We start from the raw sequence: 19,549 nt of genomic DNA on the forward strand, positions 1-19,549 counted from the left end.
CTAGCACTATGTTGGCTTTTTTGGCAGCTGCAGCACATTGCTGGCTCATATTTAAATGATTGTTCACTAGGACTCCGAGATCCCTCTCACAGTTACTATTATTGAGCAAGGTACCCCCTATAACAGTGATGGTGAACCTTTTAGAAGCTAAGTGCCCAAACTGCAACCCAAAACCCACTTATGCATCATCGAGTGCCGGGTGGGTGTGGCCTATTGGGTGGGCATGGCCACGGTGGTAACGGCAGACTGGGTGGGACTAAAAAGTTCAATCAATCAATTCCAACTTTGCAAGATCTTTTTTTTCCCCACGAGAAGTTGAAATTGACTGATTGAACCTTTTTTTTTTTTTTTTTGCACACGGTGGCGGAGGCCTAAAGCGAAAAGGTTTTATAAAATCCAGTTGAAGGCCTAGGACTGAGGCGACAGCATGCGTGTCCACAGAGAGGGCTCTGAGTACCGCCTCTGGCACCCGTACCATAGGTTCGCCACCACTGCCCTATAGTATACCTGTACATTTGGTTTTTCTTGCCTAAATGTAGAACCTTACTTTTTTCACCATTGAATTTTATTTTGTTAGATAGTGCTCAGTGTTCAAGTCTGGCAAGACCATGGTTCAAGTTCCTAGTCAGCTATGAAAGCTCATAGGGAGAGTTAGGGCCAGAGAGGGCAGCTTAACAAGGTTAGTCATCCCTGCATGAATGGGAAAGGCAAGAAACAGAAGAATGACCTATAAGAGCCTGGAGTTGCTGTAGTTGGGCTGAGTACTAATCTGGAGCCCTTGCCAATCCACCACAATCTGAACGTTAAATTTTTAAAGTTAATTTCAGAAATAGGCAGGAGCAGCACACATGAGGCAAGTAGCTTAATCCATCATGGGAATTATCCTAAAAATCCTTCTCCAAAGCAAGACAAACCATGGAATCCATGGGATTGTAAGCCTCTCCCAAACAGACATCATGAGTTAAGAACAGCAATTCTAAAGAACCATACACCATGGACATAAGTTCATAACAGGCCCTTTAGCCAAATAAGTGAGATATAACTAGAAGGGATTAACTTACAACCACACTTTTAGAAAGATATCTGGCAATCCTGTGCAATAATAATCATGCTGAACAAAAAATATAAAAAACTGAAGTTGTGAAAGGCAATAGAGAACTGAAGAATTAAGTGGTAATCTTGTACTTAAAATGAAAACTGAATACTGAGGTGGAACTCTCACCAAGAAATTTATCTTTGGAACCAAATAGGCTACTGTGCAACCTCAGAATCAGTATGTGAATCAGACAGAGCCAATGAGGAAACCATATTCCAGGTAAATTTGGGCAAATAAGGAAAGGTAGACAATAGTATCATTCTGGTTGATTCTATGTATCACTTCTTCAACATTGCTGAACACCAGGGACTGGTGTATCATCATCTAAAATGAATGGTCCAGGAATTTAATTGCCAATAGAGGAATTGAATAAAATATATATGACAAGTCCCAATATAGCAGTGGTTCTCAACCTTTCTAATGCCGTGACCCCATAATACAGTTCCCCATGTTGTGGTGACCCCCAACCACTTATACATCACCGGGTGCCAGGGGCGTGGCCAAAGAAAAGGGGAAAAAATGGCGGACAGCCTTGTTTGGCAACCCCCGTGAAATGGTCATTTGACCCCAAATGGGGTCCCGACCCACAGGTTGAGAACCACTGCAATATAGGATTAAATTGGTCAGATACTGCCTCCTATTGGTGTGTATAAATAATGAACACTCTGTACTGATTTATTTAATAAGTTCTAGTACATTAATTTTTTCTTCCCAAAGGAATTGCTATATTGATACTTTATGAAAGTTATACCTGTATTTTTATAACCTGAGTCTCAGAAAACCTTTCTATAAAACAATATAAAACAAAGCCAAACTGGTATGTTAATAGGAATTGATTTTCACATGAAATCAAGCTAAATGCATTGAGAAAAAGTTGTTTGGAGGTTTGTACATGAGTATACACATTCTCTCTGCCCTTACTATAGATAAATTCAGATACCTACCCTTGCAAAATATGAAGGAGCTGTTTGATTCCACCCCAAATTCGAATTTCAACACTGGTATCAGGATCTTCGCAAATCTGTACAAGAATCCAAACTACACTCCAAAGTAGTTTCAGATGATCAGAATGGAGCAGACTAAGCAGAATAGGGACCCCCTCATAGAACTTGATTTGTTCCTTGACTTGTGATTCCACACAAAGGAGGCGGAGTAATTCTGCTGTTAATCTGCAAAGAAACCAGCAAACATTCATAATTCAATAGTTATAGTTAGCATGCTTGTTAAATTATATAAATACTCAAATTTGGCCTTCTTTCTCATGTAACATAAAGAGACTGATACGTTTTTAGTTAGCATCCTAAGAGTGGGAGTCACACTTAACTTGGGAGGATATTGTTCAAGAGGGCACGTATTGCAACACAGTAAACTAGATTCTGTGTCTCATAAGATGATACTATTTAATTGATGGAATTAAGAGAACCCCCACCCTGCTTGAATGTATTAGATGAGAAGAAAATGCTGGAGGTAAGTGGTTTCCCAAATAGCCAGCTCTATATCATGAAGAATTTAAAAAGTAATAACCAGCACCATGAATTGCATCCAGAAACCACTGGCAATTAATAAAACTTGATCTTTCTCCAGAGGCCTTGGGAAGGGTGATTATGGACTCCCCTTTAATTACATTTGGTTTTACAACTAAGCATATTGTTCTTCTAATCAGTCAAAATTTCTTTTTATATGTACTATTTTTTATTTGTAAGCCACATACCTAAGGAGTTAGGTAGCTCATAATCGGATGGATGGATAGATGGATGGATGTATATAAGGTGACCAACTTTTTTACAACAAAAAGGACACGAATAAATTGAAGAAAAAAATATCGTAAATAAAAGAAACATTGTATTTATTGCAACAATAATACAGAATACACTATAATATGATCAATACATAATAAAAACATTTGTAACAATAACATTTTATATTATAATTATGCTTACATGCCTATTAATTATTTAAATGAGTACTTTTCCATTGAATGAATATTTTTTGTCAATGTATCATCTTCTAACAATATGTTGGAAATATCTGAACAAGAAATATCCTTCATATTGAATTTTACGGACAGTGCTGCAGCTAGAGTATCAACATTCAATCTCGATTTCTCACTTGTCCAAAAATCTACACGGCTGGACTGCGCAGGGGTGGGCAGTGGAGGCAGGTGTTGTGAGCCAGGCGCTCCAGGATGGTCACGTAGATGCGCAGGGTGAAGTGGTGGCAGCGCAGGTCAGCACTGCGTAGACCACCAGCTGGTGCGGCCCATGGAAGGTCAACTGCCCGCTGCGCCCCCGCCCACAGCTGCCCCGCCAGCACCGCTGCCCTGCCGTGGAGAGCCGGCCCCGCAGCTCGCAAAGCACCAACCGAGCCAGCTCCGGCCATGAGCCGCCCCCCAGCACCACCGCCCACCCTGCGCATCCCCACAGAGCCGGCCCCACGGCTCGCAAAGGCAAAGCACCAGCCATGCCAGCTCCGGCCCTGCAGCCGCCGCCCCCCAGCTGCCCCCCAGCACCCCCGCCCACCCTGCGCATCCCCGTAGAGCCGGCCCCACGGCTCGCAAAGGCAAAGCACCAGCTGCTCCGGCTCCAGCCCTGCAGCTGTCCCCCCAGCCACCCCCAGCACCACTGCCCACCCTGCGCCTCCCCGTAGAGCCGGCCCCGCGGCTCGCAAAGCACCAGCCGCACTGGCTCTGGCCCTGCAGCCACCCCCCAGCACCACCGCCTACCCTGTGCATCCCCGTGTAGAACTGAACAGGGAAGATCAAGAGAAACTTACCACTCCAGTCTCCTCCAGCTATCTATGGAACTAAGTAAGAGATGGTGTAGTTGGGTAGCAGTGAGGGGTGCAAAGTTCCTGCAGCTTGCACGTGCAAAGTTTGCCGCCTGGGTGTTTTGGCGTGCTCAACAACAATTCCTATTGGCTTTCGAAAGCCAATAGTGGGAGTAGCACAGCTCAGGCAAAAGTTGAAAAAAACCATCAAAAAAAGGTCCCGGAACGCCTTCTGGGCGTTCTATGAGGAAAAAAATGCCCTGAAGATTAGTCTTCAAATATAGAAAAAGAGGACATTTAGGAGGACATTTTCGAGGGAGGACAGAACTCCCAAAAGGAGGACTGTCCTCTCAAAAGGAGGACGGTATATGGAAAAAGAGGACATTTAAGAGGACACTTTTCGAGGGAGGACAGAACTCCCAAAAGGAGGACTGTCCTCTCAAAAGGAGGACGGTATATGGAAAAAGAGGACATTTAAGAGGACACTTTTTGAGGGAGGACAGAACTCAAAAAAGGAGGACTGTCCTCCCAAAAGGAGGATGGTTGGTCACCTTAATGTATATAAATAGGTATATATAAGAGAGACGGGGGGAAATAGAGATTCCATCTATCTATTTCGCTAATATTAATAATTTTCAACTTATGATCACAATTGGGCCCATAATTTCTGTTGTTAAACAAAGCAGTTGTTAAGCAAGTTGTGCCTGGTTTTACAACTTTTTGCCACAGTTGTTAAATGAATCACATAGTTGTTAAGCAAATCCAGCTTTATCCATTGAGTTGGGACAGCAACCATTGTAAATACATGCCAATTACCAAGCAGCTGAATTTTGATGTGACCGTGGGGATGCTGCAATGGTTGTATGAGTATAAGTTATAAATCATGTTTTTCAGAGCCATTATAATTCAGAATGGTCACTAAATGTAAATTGAGGACTACCTGTAAAGAAATAAATCTAAAAATTACTACTTTAAATTAACCTATTCTTCAAATAGCCAGTTCAGTAACTGCTTGTTATAATGGTCAACTGAAACAACTCTAAGCTGTTTTAAGCACTGATATAATCAGAAGCATCCACAGGAATGGAGGCTCTTGTTGAATTGATAAAAGGAGTGTCAGGAAGTCATGTTTTGTATATCTGTGCAGTATCACAATTCATGTACAAAAAAAGCAGCAACACAGAATGCGGCTTTTGTGATTTCCTTCCTGTTTCCTGCACATGCTTGTAATTATCACAGAACACATAATCCAGAAGACACTGTATCAGAGTGACGGGAGTGCCTGCCTTTCTATTTCTAAGAGAGATAAATCTTTCTGATAGCATGAATCTCTAACATTAAAAAGGAAGGCCTTAAAGCAGGGCATAGCAAGGGATGACTTGGGTAGAACCAAGGATCCCCTTAAACTGATGGTACTTAAGCTAATCTTTGAGTTCATCTAATTGTAATTCTTTTCCATTATTTCTAAGATTGACTATTATTATTATGATTTTCAGGTTCTTATTTACAGTAAAGACATTCAAATGTGTGCTGAGGAAAGGTAGAAACAGCATCAGAAACCTTTGATAGGATTTCAAGGGCAGCCCTCATATAAAGGATATTGCAGTAATCCAGACGGGAAGTCAGAGGGGTTTGAGTGACTATGAGAAGAACCTCCAGTAAGAATGAAAGCAACCAATGCAAATCCAAAGGTGAGAATAGGCCTTTCTTTCCATGGTTGCTACCTGCTCTTCTAGCAAGAACCATGAGTCCAAGAGGATCCCATATTGCAACAGAGTCTGGTTCCACCTAATCCAGGAAAAACAATATCAGCAAAAGTCCAAAATACACAAAGCCATCCAGGCCTGCTTAGATTGAGTCGAAGGTCCTTTGCCCCATTCAGGTCCCTATAGCTCTAGGCACTGGGACGAGAAATCTACAGCAAACGTCTATGGAGATTCTCAATCATCCAGGTCACAGTTGTCCGAAAGGTGTTTTTTCAAGGAAAACCCCAAGAAACCCAGTTTCCTTTTGAAAAGCACCTTTGAGATATCTACAGCAGCACTCAAGCACCTTAGTTTGGAGAGCTAAAGTTGCATATCATTTACATATTGATGACACCATATTCCAAACTGTTGGATCACTTCACCCAGTGACCTCATGTAGATATTAAATAAGAGAGAAGAGAGACTGAGTTCTTGGCACCACAGGAAGTAGGCAATATGGATTGGACCTCTGTCCTCTTATCAACACTGATAGAAACCAACCCTAGAAGAAGGAGAACCAGTACAGCATATTACAACCCACCCCTAACTCCCAAAGCTGGTCCACAAAGTACCATGATTGATGATACTGAAGGGCACTGAGAGGTCATGAAAACATATGAGATTCATTATCCCATCCTGTTCCCACCAAAGAGCACATCAAACGGAGTCTCAATTCTATAAATATCCTGAATCATGACTGAAAGGATCCAAATAATCTGCTTCATCCAGGGTCCCTTGAAGCTGCCATGTGACAACTCTCTCCATAACCTTCCATAAAAAAGGACAAGTTGGAGATTAGATGAAAACTACTCAGATTAGCTGGGTTTAGTGATGGCATCTTGAGAAGAGGGCATTCCACCACTTCCTTTAAAGCTGGTAGCATTACACATTCCCTCAAACAATTAGCCACTACCCAGACCCAATCACGCATCCTCTCCCAGGAAGCCTTGACCAATCACAAGGAGTGTGGAATTAACACAACCAAACTAGCAGCAACTAGTAGCAACAATCCTTCTGCACCTTGAATAGGATCAAAGTTCCCCAGATAATTGCACAATTCAGCCCCTATAACTTCTACTGGTTCTGTCCAAAGGCTGGAATCCAATGTAGAGAGATTATGAGATGTGCAGGACAATCCTCACAACAACCCTATAAATGGATCCCAGGATAATCTTTCCAAGAAGGGACAGGTTCACCTGAAATAACAATGCTGGGCAGTTATATTGCAGATGCTATAATAGATAAGGAAATAATAATATTTTATCACTTTTACCATTATGAAGTAGGCTCCAATAGTAGCTTTAGATCCAGTTTATTGTTTTACTCCTTGTTCTTTGCCAGTTGCATCCTAAGCATCTTTAACCCTCTTTAGATCCCTTAACTCTTCTATATAGCAGAGAATTCTATTAATCATGAGTTCGGAGAGGCTGCTTAGGTGCAATTTGGTCCAAAGCCAGGACCACTCTCCCATTCTAAGCAGCTATCAAGGCTTCAGCAGGACTATATAGCAGACATTCCAGAACAATCCCAAGCTCTATCTGACAATCAAGTCCATTTGTCTTCTGGGGTAGACCAATCTAATAGGCCCAGTCTCCCTGCAGAGGAGAGTTGCTCCAGAGAAATGGAGGCATAACGAGAATGATAGGAGAGAAACCAACATTTTCCCCAAATCCAGAGCACTCTGCTGCTGCTCTGACTTAAAAAGCAGATGAATAACCACTATAATATTGGGCCCTGGGTGACTTAGAACAGTCCTGTGATTATTATGGTGACCATAAACTCCTCAGCTATCTCAGACTTCATGCCCAGAGAAGGCAAGTTGAAGTCCCCCCAAGCCCATAAACTTGAGGAACTCTGCTGCCAAGACAGCCACAGAGTCAAGAAGCTCAGGCAGGTTACTGCGCAATATATACAACAGTAGCAGTTCCAACTGATGCTATTAGCATTCATCTTAACAAAAAGGTTTCTTGTGCAATAATCTGAGGGGAGTTCCCCTGAACTAAATGACTCCCAAGTATCTGGGATGACCACTGCCACTACCCTGGGGTTTTGGCTGATGTCACACCTGGAACACAGCTGGAAACCTCAGAAACTGGAATGTGCCTCTCCTATCCGAGCTAGGTCTTGGAAATGAACACCAAGTTGACCTTTTCATCAACAATCAAGTTGGTGTTCATCAGCAGCACCAACAATCCAAGGCCATTCAAGGTTTGCCATCCAAGGGATTGGAACCAAAATATTTTATTTACTACATTGGGGTTCTAACATTCAGTTAGGAGCTTACAGCATTGCATTTAGTATTCCTTCCTTCTATTTTTTTCTCATAACAATCCTCTGAAATTTTGGGGGTTAAAAAGAGGAACTAGTCCCAGATTACTCAGTGCATTGCCAGGGCAAATGGCATATTTGAAACCAGATCTTCGCATTACCAGTTTAATTCAGTCACTTTCAGGGTTAATATTTCCACTAAATACTTCCACTAAGTAAGGTATACTATATCTCACTAAAATGTCAGATTTGGGGATTTCCCTCATGTTATACTTCAAAGGTTTTAAGTAAATAACTTCAGAAATAGAATAATTTGAATGTATATTAGCTAAATATCTGGAAAACAACAACACAAAAGTAAACTGAAATATGAAACTGACATATCCTACCTTTTAGAAAGCAAATCATATTCGTGCAATATCATCAATAAATTTTCGACAACGTTCAGCTCACTTATTTTCTCACGACATTCAGGGCTACAATAAAAACATTAGGGAGATTATTTTTGAAAACTGAACTGAATTTGAATATCATCCTAAATATGTTAGTGAGTGTATGTTTTCTGAGGTTTCAGAGTCAATAATATATAACTTGCTTTTCTTTAGAGAAATGAAATCTTGGAGTCACTGAATCCCAACTTCAACAATTTTCACGCTATTTTCTGGGTTGGTATGAGTGGAATTGAGAAAACTACATGCTATCTAATTCTGGAGCAGCTTCTCCATACATGACCTTGCAATTTATATGCGCTGAATCTCTAGTATGATTAAAACTGGAATCCTGGTCATGGGTATAGCCCATAATTTAAATGTTTCAGAAAGCAGATTGCATTATGTCTCTGATACTACTACAGAAATCAAGAAACACAAGAGAGTTGATAGAGCATACCTAGTAATAATAGCCTCCCCCTTTTAAAAGCAAATGATTAAAATACAGACACCAGTGGCCTTTAAGCATGGATCATTGGCTGTGACCACCTGCACTAGCTGAAAGACAAGGTAGTTAATCCAGAAGTTGGCTTGACTAGCACTTCAATTTTACTTCAAACTAGTAATAAGACACTAGTTTAAGAAGCTATGAAATGGTTATTGTCTGTCTGTCTGTCTGTCTATCTATCTGTCTCTCTCTCTCTCTTTCATTTTTTCTTTTATTAAATAAAATACTTTATTTTTTTTTTATTTTTCAAACAATTTTTACCAACTCTATCCCCTCTGAATCATAAAGATCTGCCCAGGTCTGTTCTTTAAACTTTGTAAGTCTTGAAGCAATATGAATTGTGTATCGAATAAAAGCAATATATACCAGGCATCTATCTGTTATTAAACTATGGGAGAAAATTGTGGCTTATTTTATATTAAAATCAATTTTGCAGGTTCCACTTTTTACCTCGTATTCTGTTAGAAGATGAACTTATAACAGCAATGATCTGTTATTAAAGACTGTTATTTTTTTCTCAGTGGTAACCTAAGATATCTTGATTTAAGATAGCTATATTTAGCTTTCATTTATTTTAAATATAGATACTTTAATTCAGATTTTCTCAATCTTTCTATTTTATTATTCTACCATCTTACTAATGGTAAGTAGAAATAAGTCTGGCTTCAATCTCATGAGATGAGTAAATTGTATATCTATACATAGCTAAAATATTTAAAAGATAAACACATGGGTGATTTGAAACAGCAGTACTTGATGGTAACACAATTTTTCAAGCCCTATTACATATAGTCCTTAACTTATAACTAAAGCACTTCCAGCCATTATAAAATGTTGTACCAGTCCCTGCAGTCACATGATTCTATTTTGCGTGCTTGGTTATTGTTGTGATCATAATTTGCCATGTTTTTATGCTAGTTTGTTATAGTTGTAATCAGTTTTCAGTGATTTTGCTGCTTTTCTGAAAAATGTCCATTTGGGAGAGTAGATTCAGACTTACAATCATGTAATTTGCTTAACAACCACATAATTCAGACATATTGCTGCATGATTTGTTTAACGGCTGCCATAAAAAATAGCCATTAAATTGAGTCCAGTCAAATGTTTGCCTTGACTTACAACTGTCACAATCTACAACTGAAATTCCGTTCCCAAAGCTTCATAAACTGAGGATATCTGTATTCTACTTACACAGCGTAGTGAGACTAAGACAAATAAGTAAGTAAATAAACAAACAAATGCCCCTGACAATAGCCTACAGTAGTTCAATCATGCATCTTAATAAAGTAATTCTAATTTGTTTCAAATAAGCTGATGTATATTAGAACAAAAAAGAGATACTAGATTCCCTAGCATTATCTACCAATTTATTCATACATTTGAAGTATGACAAAAGTACATACTTAGTATAGTCTATCCCCCTCACTCCACTATAGTAATATTATGCGTAGTGCAGAAATGGAGTTAGAAATAAAAATCCAAAGAAAAGGCAGAGTGAACCAGTAATATTTAATAGCATATACACCAAACAATTTTCTATACCTTTCCAACTTTTTACTCTTCAAGTCATCTGTGATTCTACCACATTTTCCACTACTTCATATATTATCTTTCATTCTTTAAAAGTGCCCTCTCTCTGTTCTCTCAGGAACTAGCAACTTCATCTAACTACAACTTGTTCTTTTTGACCCATTCGCTTTTCTTTCATTTATTCATTTTGCAATTCAGTCCTCATTTCATTGTCCCTACAGGTAATCCTTGACTTAAGACCTTAATGGAAACTGCAGTTTCTATCATAAGTTGTGATGGTCATAAGTCAAGACACCTATGTAATTGACCTGATTCTATTGGTTTATTTGCAGCAGTCATTAAGCAAAAGGAGTGGTCATTATGTGAATGCAATATTATTAGGTAAATGCTGCAGTAATGAAACAATTCCATGTATTCCTATGGCCATTTTTTGCTAGAAACTGTCCAAAAAGACCAGAAATCAGCACAAATCACAGCAAATAACAGAAAGGTAAATCAATTGCCAAGCACCCAAGCAGTTATGTGACTATGTGGGTATATATGCAACTGTCAGAAGTCTAGAATCAGGTCACAGGTAGCTTTTAAGGGGTTTGTTATAACTCTGACAAGTCGCTAAGTGTCTGTTAAGTTTGGATTACCTGTATACAATCAAACTATCTTAACATACTTTAGACATTCAATTTTGAATTCAATCCAAATTCATTCATCTCAATTTCATTCTTTACTCTTCCCCTTATTTTACTTACTATATTTAATTGACAAAAATTTTAAATACATACAGTATCTGAACTAAAATCAAATTAAGAAAATATTGTCATAAGACATATGAATAAACATCTTACTGTAGATTCTTTGATGTGTAACTGAATATATAAATTATCCCCACAGGAAAGAATATTTGGTATGACATGAAAATTGCTTGTTACAGTTTCATACTTGAAAATTTTCATTTGATGTTGCAATCAACAATCAATATAATGTATTTATTTAAGCATTAATTCACTTGATTACATAAATAAAAGTGCACTTGCAGTCATTTCTATAAAAGTCTAGCCATGTAAATATATGTATACATATATATGCAAGCTGTTTTGTGTGCATTTGTCTGCATATATTTATATATCCAGGCAAGTTAGTGTCTGGAAGTACAACATGGCACCTGACACAGTCCCCAGAGGACAAACATGCCTCAATTAGAACATCAGAAATAAACACAAAAGAAAAAATCTTTTGTTTTAAATTTATTTGTCATAATCATTAAAAGTAAGATGTCATGACAAATGAAAGAGATAACACAAAGCCATGAAACTGAAGCTTACCTTTCTGCCAAGCTAGTGAGAGCAAGCAATGAACCTACAAGCACATTATTTTCTCTAGTTCCTAGTAAATTAATTAAAGTCTGCAAAATCAAGAAGGAAAAAAGTTGAAAATGTTAATCTAGAAGCTACAATGAACATTTGCATACTTCTTACAGAATAGCATTAGAAACTGAAAAAGTTCTAAAATAATCTAGCAAACTAATTTCGGTATTTCAAGAAGTAAACCCAAGCCTCTATATTACTTTGAGTCATATTAGAAAGAGGAAAGAATACATTTCCCACACACGTAAGTAACAAACAGGGTATAAAACTGAGAATTATCATCAGGCTTGGTTCATGCTTAAATAAAACAGTATCAGATCTTCCTCCTATTATATGCTGAGATGTGTTTGTTTGTTTAGCTAAGAAGTACATGATCTTGATGGAAGGATGGCTTACTCTTTCCCAAGCACATGTCCATATGCTTCTGCTTGTACTTCAGTGCCCTCCTGAAGCTGAAATAATCCAAAGATGCTTCAGTTGCTATGCTCTGGAAGTGGCATTTCCAGCTGGGTGGATGTCGCTTAAGGGGTATCTTCCCTTCTAAGTATTGCCCTCAGCCATAAAAAGTAGAATGTAAGAGTAAGAATGAATACAACCACTTCATCTACTGTATATGGTAAAGTATACAAAGCATATAAATCATCCTGGAACAGAGACAGAAGACATGGAAAGTAGCTCTGACTGAATGTAATAGAAATCTGGCTTGTAATAATTCTGTATCAGTGATGCTGTTAGTCCCTCAAGGTAGATCAAATCAAGAAACAGATGCAACATATTTGACAAATCTGGATTTTGTGCTTGTAATGGAAAAATTAAACTTTGATTTTGGTTTTGAGGATTAGATAGGTTTGTTATAGAAATGGCTAGTACATATTACTGTGTAAAAGTAAAAACTTGAGGTTGTAATGTTATCTTCTACTGTGCTAAAAAGTAGGACCGATAGTGAAAAGGCAGTATATTTCATTCCAAATGTTGAATGATTTCTTCACCTTACTGAGAACTTACGTAAACAATAAAAGATGATATTATTATACCTTATATCAAAGCCTGACAGAGATTTTCTTTCTTCCCCTCTTATATAAAAGAGAATCAAGATGAAGCTATATTTTTTTCTTTATTTCTTTCTATCAATCTGGGCTAGGCTGATGTTTACATAAGTCACTGAATTCCTTCTTCAAATAAATCTCTGTACTTCTTTACATTATTACAACATTAGCCCCCTTCTCTAGAGCAGCTATTTTTGAAATAAGTTTCCATGCAGCAGTATTGTCAATATCATGTGAGATGCATATGTGCTTCTTTCAGACTTGATTTTTGCCAATTTTTTAATATGCTCCAGTGATTTACTGTTAATTTCCACTACAAATAGATCAATAAAATGAATAAATTTTCCTAATCCTAATTTAGTAGTACAGTAATTTTCACAAATGAAGGTAAATATATGTGTCCCAGGATAATGTTGCAAGATCCAATCTGGGATGGTAAACAGGACCAGAGGTTTACTCTTCTGAGCTTTCAGGCTCGTGCTGGAGCCCATCCTCAGGGAACTTCTGAACTACTGGAATATGTGCTTTGAGCTACTCTATGAATCGTATTTATGTGGTACCTTTCTATTGGTTGATTGGTGTGTTGATGGCCAGCAATTGGCTGTTGTTTCCTTGCACGCCAAGTCCTCAGCTCCTAAGCACGATAAGCTGGTGATCAATCAGCACTCATATTGATTGATAAGGAGCCCATTTCCCAGGCTTCAATCATTTCCCTGACTATCTTTGTACCTGCACCACCAATAATCTTAGTAGCTGCAAAATTGAATGTTTGCCCCTGTTCATTGCAATGTGAGGCTACTAATGAGTTTGGGTCTCTTCATCTGATTGTTTACTTGTGTTCTTGCAATCTGGTAGTTAGCTTCCTCCCCATGTTTTACATAATCACAGGGACAATCCGTGCAGATTACATTAGAAGTATCTGCCACATCCAAGCAATTATTGCAATGCATGATTTGTCCTCATATTGTAGCCTCTGGGCAATGTGTGATGCCCACTTGCAGATCTCAGAAGCTGTTCTACAGTTTACAAAATGTTTTTTAATATGTGTGCCATATAGTTGATCTTGTACCTTCTTTCTTCTTTTCTCTTCTTTGTGTGCTTGATTTGTTCATGTAGGTACCTTCAGCCCAGTTGCTTAGCTTGCTGGGTACTCCAGTGGGTTCTCACCCTGCCACATAGTGTGCCAGCCATTTAGACAAACATCAGAGATCAAAATGATGGTCACATAGTACTTTTCATTTGATCCTATTTTTAATCTAAAAACAAAACAATAAATTTTAAAGAAACTGATTAGTTTCATTTCATTAATTCATTTACCTTATGTGCTCCACTGGCTGTAACCCATTCTCTTTGATCTTTAACAGCTGAAAGTTTCTGAATAATATCTGTGAATTAAAGAAACTGAATAAAATATATGCCTCTCATATAAAATTCTTAATTTGAATAATTTTGAAGAAAAAAGTTCATGGTATATATACAAAATAGCAATCTGTTTCAGAACTTAATAGATTCTGAGACATGATTTTGAAGATTCAGTGTAAGACTTAAGATTCTAAATGAGATGTCTGCAGGAATGAGGATGTTTAAAAAATCAAATTGAACATAACCCTGTAAGAACCTGCCAATTTTAACACAAATTAGAGCATTTTTAAAAAATGGATAGAAATTTAATCACATTGGTGCAGTTCTTTTTTGACCCTCCCCTGTGGCTATCCTTCAAATACATTAAATCAAATAGTGAAGTATGTTAAGCCATGTTTAAATTAGTGTGAGCTCATTATTCCTGACTAAGTGAAAGTCTATGATTTTATTGGGTTAAATTGAAGCAGGTTTAACTTTGGTATTCCTTTAAGATTTGCAATGGCATTTGTTTATTTAGTGTTACTTGCTGTGTTAGAGCAACTGCAATATCAGAAATCTTAGTTTTATTTCAACTAACATTCAAACTTTCTATTTTACAACTTTACTACTTCATTTTATTGGGAGTTATTTACTTAAAACTTACATATCATGTTGACTAATTTGTCTATATTATGTTGCTCCTCTCCATAACCAAGATAATCATTTGTTACTGTTTCCATATACTGAAATGATAAAACAATTAAAATATATTACCAAGAGATTATGATAACATAATACATTTATAAAAAAATACCATCTTCTTCCAGGAAATAATATAGTTATAGCAGTCGTAGTTTCCTTAACCATACACAGAGTACAAATTAATACCAACTTATATTATACCAAATAATAGAAGGGATTGAGCATTTTGACCTGTGGATAGTTTGGCATTTTTTTAATTTCTTCTTCATTGTTTAATGGAATATAGTCCTGGGGATAGGAAAGGGATGATCAAATAATTAAAGGAGTTTCATAAAAGATAACTCAGAGACTTTCCAGTTTGATGTTAGCTTTTTAAGGTAAGTGAGGTTCAAAAAGAGGAACAGCAGGATTTCAGAAATGTTTCTTTATTGTTGGTGGGTATCAAACAGAATCTTGAAAGCCTTTCAGAATTTTATACCATTTTATACTATTACATTTTATATCAAACAAAATTCCCTTTAACAATTCATTCATCCCTTTCCCATTTCCAGTTCTACATTTAGATTTTATCAATATTTTCATCTTTGCTTATCTCAATTTTTTTTATTATCTCAAAAGCGGAACAGCCTTTGTTTAATGGTCCTTTGAAAACAGAAATTTATTTATTTATTTGTTTGTTTGTGTTAGTAAATGTATTTGCTGTCTATTTCACCGTGGGGCTACTCTTTTGAAGACAATGTATAAAAAACAATCATTTATTTTTTTGAAAAAACTTTACCTGTGCTAAACTGTCAATTCCACCTAGATTGTGAAGAACTTCCTAAAGAAGAGAAAACAAAGGTAAGTATGTCAAATGTATTTCCAATTATATGTACTATTTTATCAGGTTGAGCAGGAAATATATATCTGTCCTGCCAATTAAAGAGTTCAATTTGGCAGGACCCAGACAGCATGCCTTTATTGCTCTGGCCCCTGCCCTCTGGAACATCATTTCTCCTGAGATGAAATTGATCTCATTCCTATTTGCTCTCTGAAAAGTCCCTAAAACATGTTTTTTTCCCACCAGCCTTGGGGATCCCATGATGAACATGCATGATGGCTCTGTGATGTCAAGTGACTGTTGTTCTGCATTTTTGGGTTTTGTCATGGATTATGACTCAGACACTGACTTTTACTTCAAAGAAATTACTCGAGCATAATCTGTGGAGTGTGAGCGTCAGAAGATGCAAAGCCAAGGAGCAGTTAAATAATAATGATATGGGTCCTTCATGCCCCAGCACCCAACCAGTACAGAAAAGAGGAGATCAGAGACATTCCATCAAGTGTCTTGCCAAGAAGGCAGTAAATATCTTGATAATGGCAATTGGCTGCAGCCTGATTTAAGAGGCAGTTCTGCAGGAAACAAACATCTCATCTATGGCTCTTTATAACATTTCTATGATTCTGTCTGTGAAATTATGACCTTTGGATTGGTTGACAACCATGACCTAGCTCTTAGAATCTTAGACTATTTCTTACTATTCTCTTACATCACCATCACCGTCGTCATTATCAGTTGGAAGAGGCTTTGTAGATCTTCTAGTCCAAACCCCTGCACCACAGAGCCTATACCATTTTGGATAAATGGATGTCCATTATCTTCTTAAAAGCCCCCAGTGATGAAGCACCCACAACTTCTGTAGGTAAACCATTCCACTGGTTGATTGTTCTCATTGTCAAGAAATTTCTCCTTAGTTCTAGGTTGGTTCACTCCTTGATTAATTTCCATCCGTTGTTTCTCATCTTGCCTTCTGATGATCTGGAACCTGTACACTTGGTTTTTCTTCCCTAAGTGCAAAATTTTCCTTTTCTCTACACTGAATTTATTTTGTTAGATAGGACATGTGTTCAAGTTTGTCAAGATCCATCTGGATCCTGGGCCTATCTTTTGGGATGTTGGCTATTCCTACCAATTTGGCATCATCTACGAAATTAATGAGTTCCTCTTCTATTCCCTCATCTAAATCATTTATGAATATGTTGAAGAATACTGGATCTAAAACAGAATCTTGGGATGACTCCCTGCTTACATGTCTCCATGTAGAAGCAATGTAATTCCATTAAGCATTATATATTGAGTGCGGTTTGTCAGTCAGTTATAAATCCATCTGATGGTGATGCTGTCTATCCCACATTTTTCCAGCTTATCAAGAAGTAGGTTGTGCTCCACTTTGTCAAATGTCTTACCGAAATCCAAGTATACTCCTGTTACCAGCTCCTATTAGCACTAAACCATTTAGGCAAGTGTCTGTCACATACTGTTTTAGTTTACATACCTTGACTGTTGTTATTTCTTTGATCTTTAGTAAACTGAACTCATCTGGCTCTTCTTGACCTCTTGGCAACTTTTTATATCATTGACCAGTGTATCTTTTTAGTCCGACTTAGGGAATTGAGGGTGAGTGGCACAGTTCTGTACTAGTTCACCTCTTTCCTCTGAGGATGACCTCTTGATATTGATACGAAACAAAAGATCCAAGATCATGGCCTGCTTTGCGGGGTGCTGAACCTTTTTAATTTTTAGGTTGAACAGATGGATTTGATCATCTGTCACCATGGGACAAAATATCATCAGTATGCTGATGACACCCAGTTATATATCTCTGTCCTAGGCAAAGTTGTGATGCTATGGAAATTCTTGTGATACTTGAAGACTGTGGGGAATAGACTTCAACTGAACCATGGTAAGTTAGAGTGACTGTGGGTAGGCCTGCCTGTATCTGGGAGTTTATCATCTTTGATCTTGGATGGTGTTCATTATCCCAGACTGATTCAGTGCATGATCTGGGCACCTGGACATGGCTCTAGCTCAAAGAACAATTATCAGCTGTGGCTATGAGGGCCTTTGTTCAACTTAATGTTGTGAGCCCACTGAGCTCTTTCCTGTGTAAGGAGGCTCTCTGTTTGATCACTCATGTCCTGATCATCTCCCATTTGGATCATTGCAATAAGCTCTACACAGGGCTACTCTTGAAAAGTATCCAGAAGCTTTAAGTGATATAGAATGCAGCTGCACAAGCAATGTTGGTTGTCCAAAGAATGACACATGTAATACTTTTGCTGCATAAGCTTCACTGAGTAGTATTTTCCTCCCAGGTCCAATTCAAGGTATTGTTATGATCTTTGAAGTCCTACAGGCGCAGGGCCAGGTTATCAATAGAACTGTGTTCTTCCTGTTACATCAGCCTGTTTCACTTGATCAGGCAGGGAGGATATGTTGCAGACATGTCAGTAAAAGAATTCCAACTGGTTGGGTCCAAGAAGAGAGTTACCCCCATCCTCTGGATCACTCTCCCCCAGGGATGAGATGGGCCCCTACTCTCTTGGCCTGCTGTCTTGCTTTAGGCTTTCAGCCAACTCTGTGGTTGGTTACTGCCTGAAAGCCCTGCCCTGCCTTTTAATTAATTTTTAATGTTGGATTTTAATCAACTTTTCCTCTTTTAAAATGTTATATACTATTTCATGTTTTAATATTTTATTTGTATACCAGAGTCCCTCTGTGAGAGAAATGAGTGGTTTCAAAATTTGATCAATAAATAATAAATACATAAAATTGTGTGAGTCAGTATTTGAAACCAGTAGAACAGGAGTTTGTTATTTTTTTTTAATTTGAGTCTTTCATGATTTTAAACGTTATTAGGTTTGTATGCCACCTATTAACACTCTCATGTTTTTAAAGATAGGATAAATAAATTTTCAAGGAATTGCTTGTGTGAGGAAACAAAATTTTTGGAGGAGTGGTAGCATATTATCAAGGCAGAAACGTAGAAGGAATGTGTGCTAATTGGAGTAACCATGAAATGCTTGGTACTCAGCTTTACATGAATTTCTATGATAACATAACTGATACGCATCATTTCATTAAGACAATGATTCTTTCTTGGGTATAGTAACCGTAGAAGAGCAGGAGGTAACTTGAGGTTTGCTAATTATGAATATCTATGCTCTCATCATCTATTACCTATGTATATGTATAACTATATAATTTTTCTCCTTTCCTGAAATATATGAGTGCATAATTTAGTCTGTGGGAATCCCTCCCATTATTTTCTGGAGGGAATTCCTATATTTTAAATTATTACTACAGCAACCCTTGATTATTGGTTTTGGGTCCTGCATTTGGGTCCATGCTGGTAAACAGAAAATTGGTTTAGAGCAATTTAGCAGAACTGAAAACCATACTGCTGCTCTTTTACTGCTTTGCTGAATTAATTGACTAAAACATTTTAATGCTTCACTACTGCAATAGTGAAAAAAATCAGTAGGTTTAAATTTATTTATAGATTTAGGACAATGCTGACAAATTGAAAATGCATTCACTAAATCATTCCATATTAGCACGTCAATAATCAGAATAGAATTTACTAACTAGATGTACAAATTACATAAGGAAATATAACTTGTTACTAAAAAGACCACTGACTTGCATTAATATTTAACCAGTAGTTACAGTTGTGTTACAGAATGTAATGCTGAGTATTTTAAAAGGTAAACTAAAGACAAGCCAACCTGATAGTATGGATCTCTCATTAATAATCTTATACAAATTAAAATTCTTAGAAAATGGACGGATGAAGCTCGGTTAGCCCATTCTCTGCAACAAATAAAAAATAAATACCACATATTAATAACTCTAGCAACTTATGAGCAACTTCATATTTTTAGCTAACATTCAGACAATTATAGACAAGAAAATAGCATCTCATAAACTTATTCCCA

The 19,549-nt window shown here is 37.6% G+C and overlaps 1 protein-coding gene across 20 annotated transcripts in view; it reads right to left on the reverse strand.

The window, feature by feature from the left end:
• The window catches only part of NEK10 (NIMA related kinase 10), a 126,585-nt gene that overhangs the window by 94,887 nt on the left and 12,149 nt on the right, over positions 1-19,549 (reverse strand). For all 20 annotated transcript variants that reach the window (XM_039343709.1, XM_039343712.1, XM_039343710.1 and 17 more), the window contains 7 exons: positions 19,340-19,424; positions 15,570-15,611; positions 14,754-14,832; positions 14,066-14,133; positions 11,661-11,740; positions 8,265-8,351; positions 2,041-2,265 (listed from right to left, as the gene is read on the reverse strand). In XM_039343709.1, coding sequence (XP_039199643.1) covers positions 2,041-2,265; positions 8,265-8,351; positions 11,661-11,740; positions 14,066-14,133; positions 14,754-14,832; positions 15,570-15,611; positions 19,340-19,424 — 666 coding nt within the window. The remainder of the gene's footprint in view (positions 1-2,040; positions 2,266-8,264; positions 8,352-11,660; positions 11,741-14,065; positions 14,134-14,753; positions 14,833-15,569; positions 15,612-19,339; positions 19,425-19,549) is intronic.

This window comes from Crotalus tigris, unplaced genomic scaffold (genome assembly GCF_016545835.1).
Source record: "Crotalus tigris isolate CLP2741 ecotype Arizona unplaced genomic scaffold, ASM1654583v1 scf7180000017871.4482833, whole genome shotgun sequence".
Taxonomy (NCBI): Eukaryota; Metazoa; Chordata; class Lepidosauria; order Squamata; family Viperidae; genus Crotalus; species Crotalus tigris.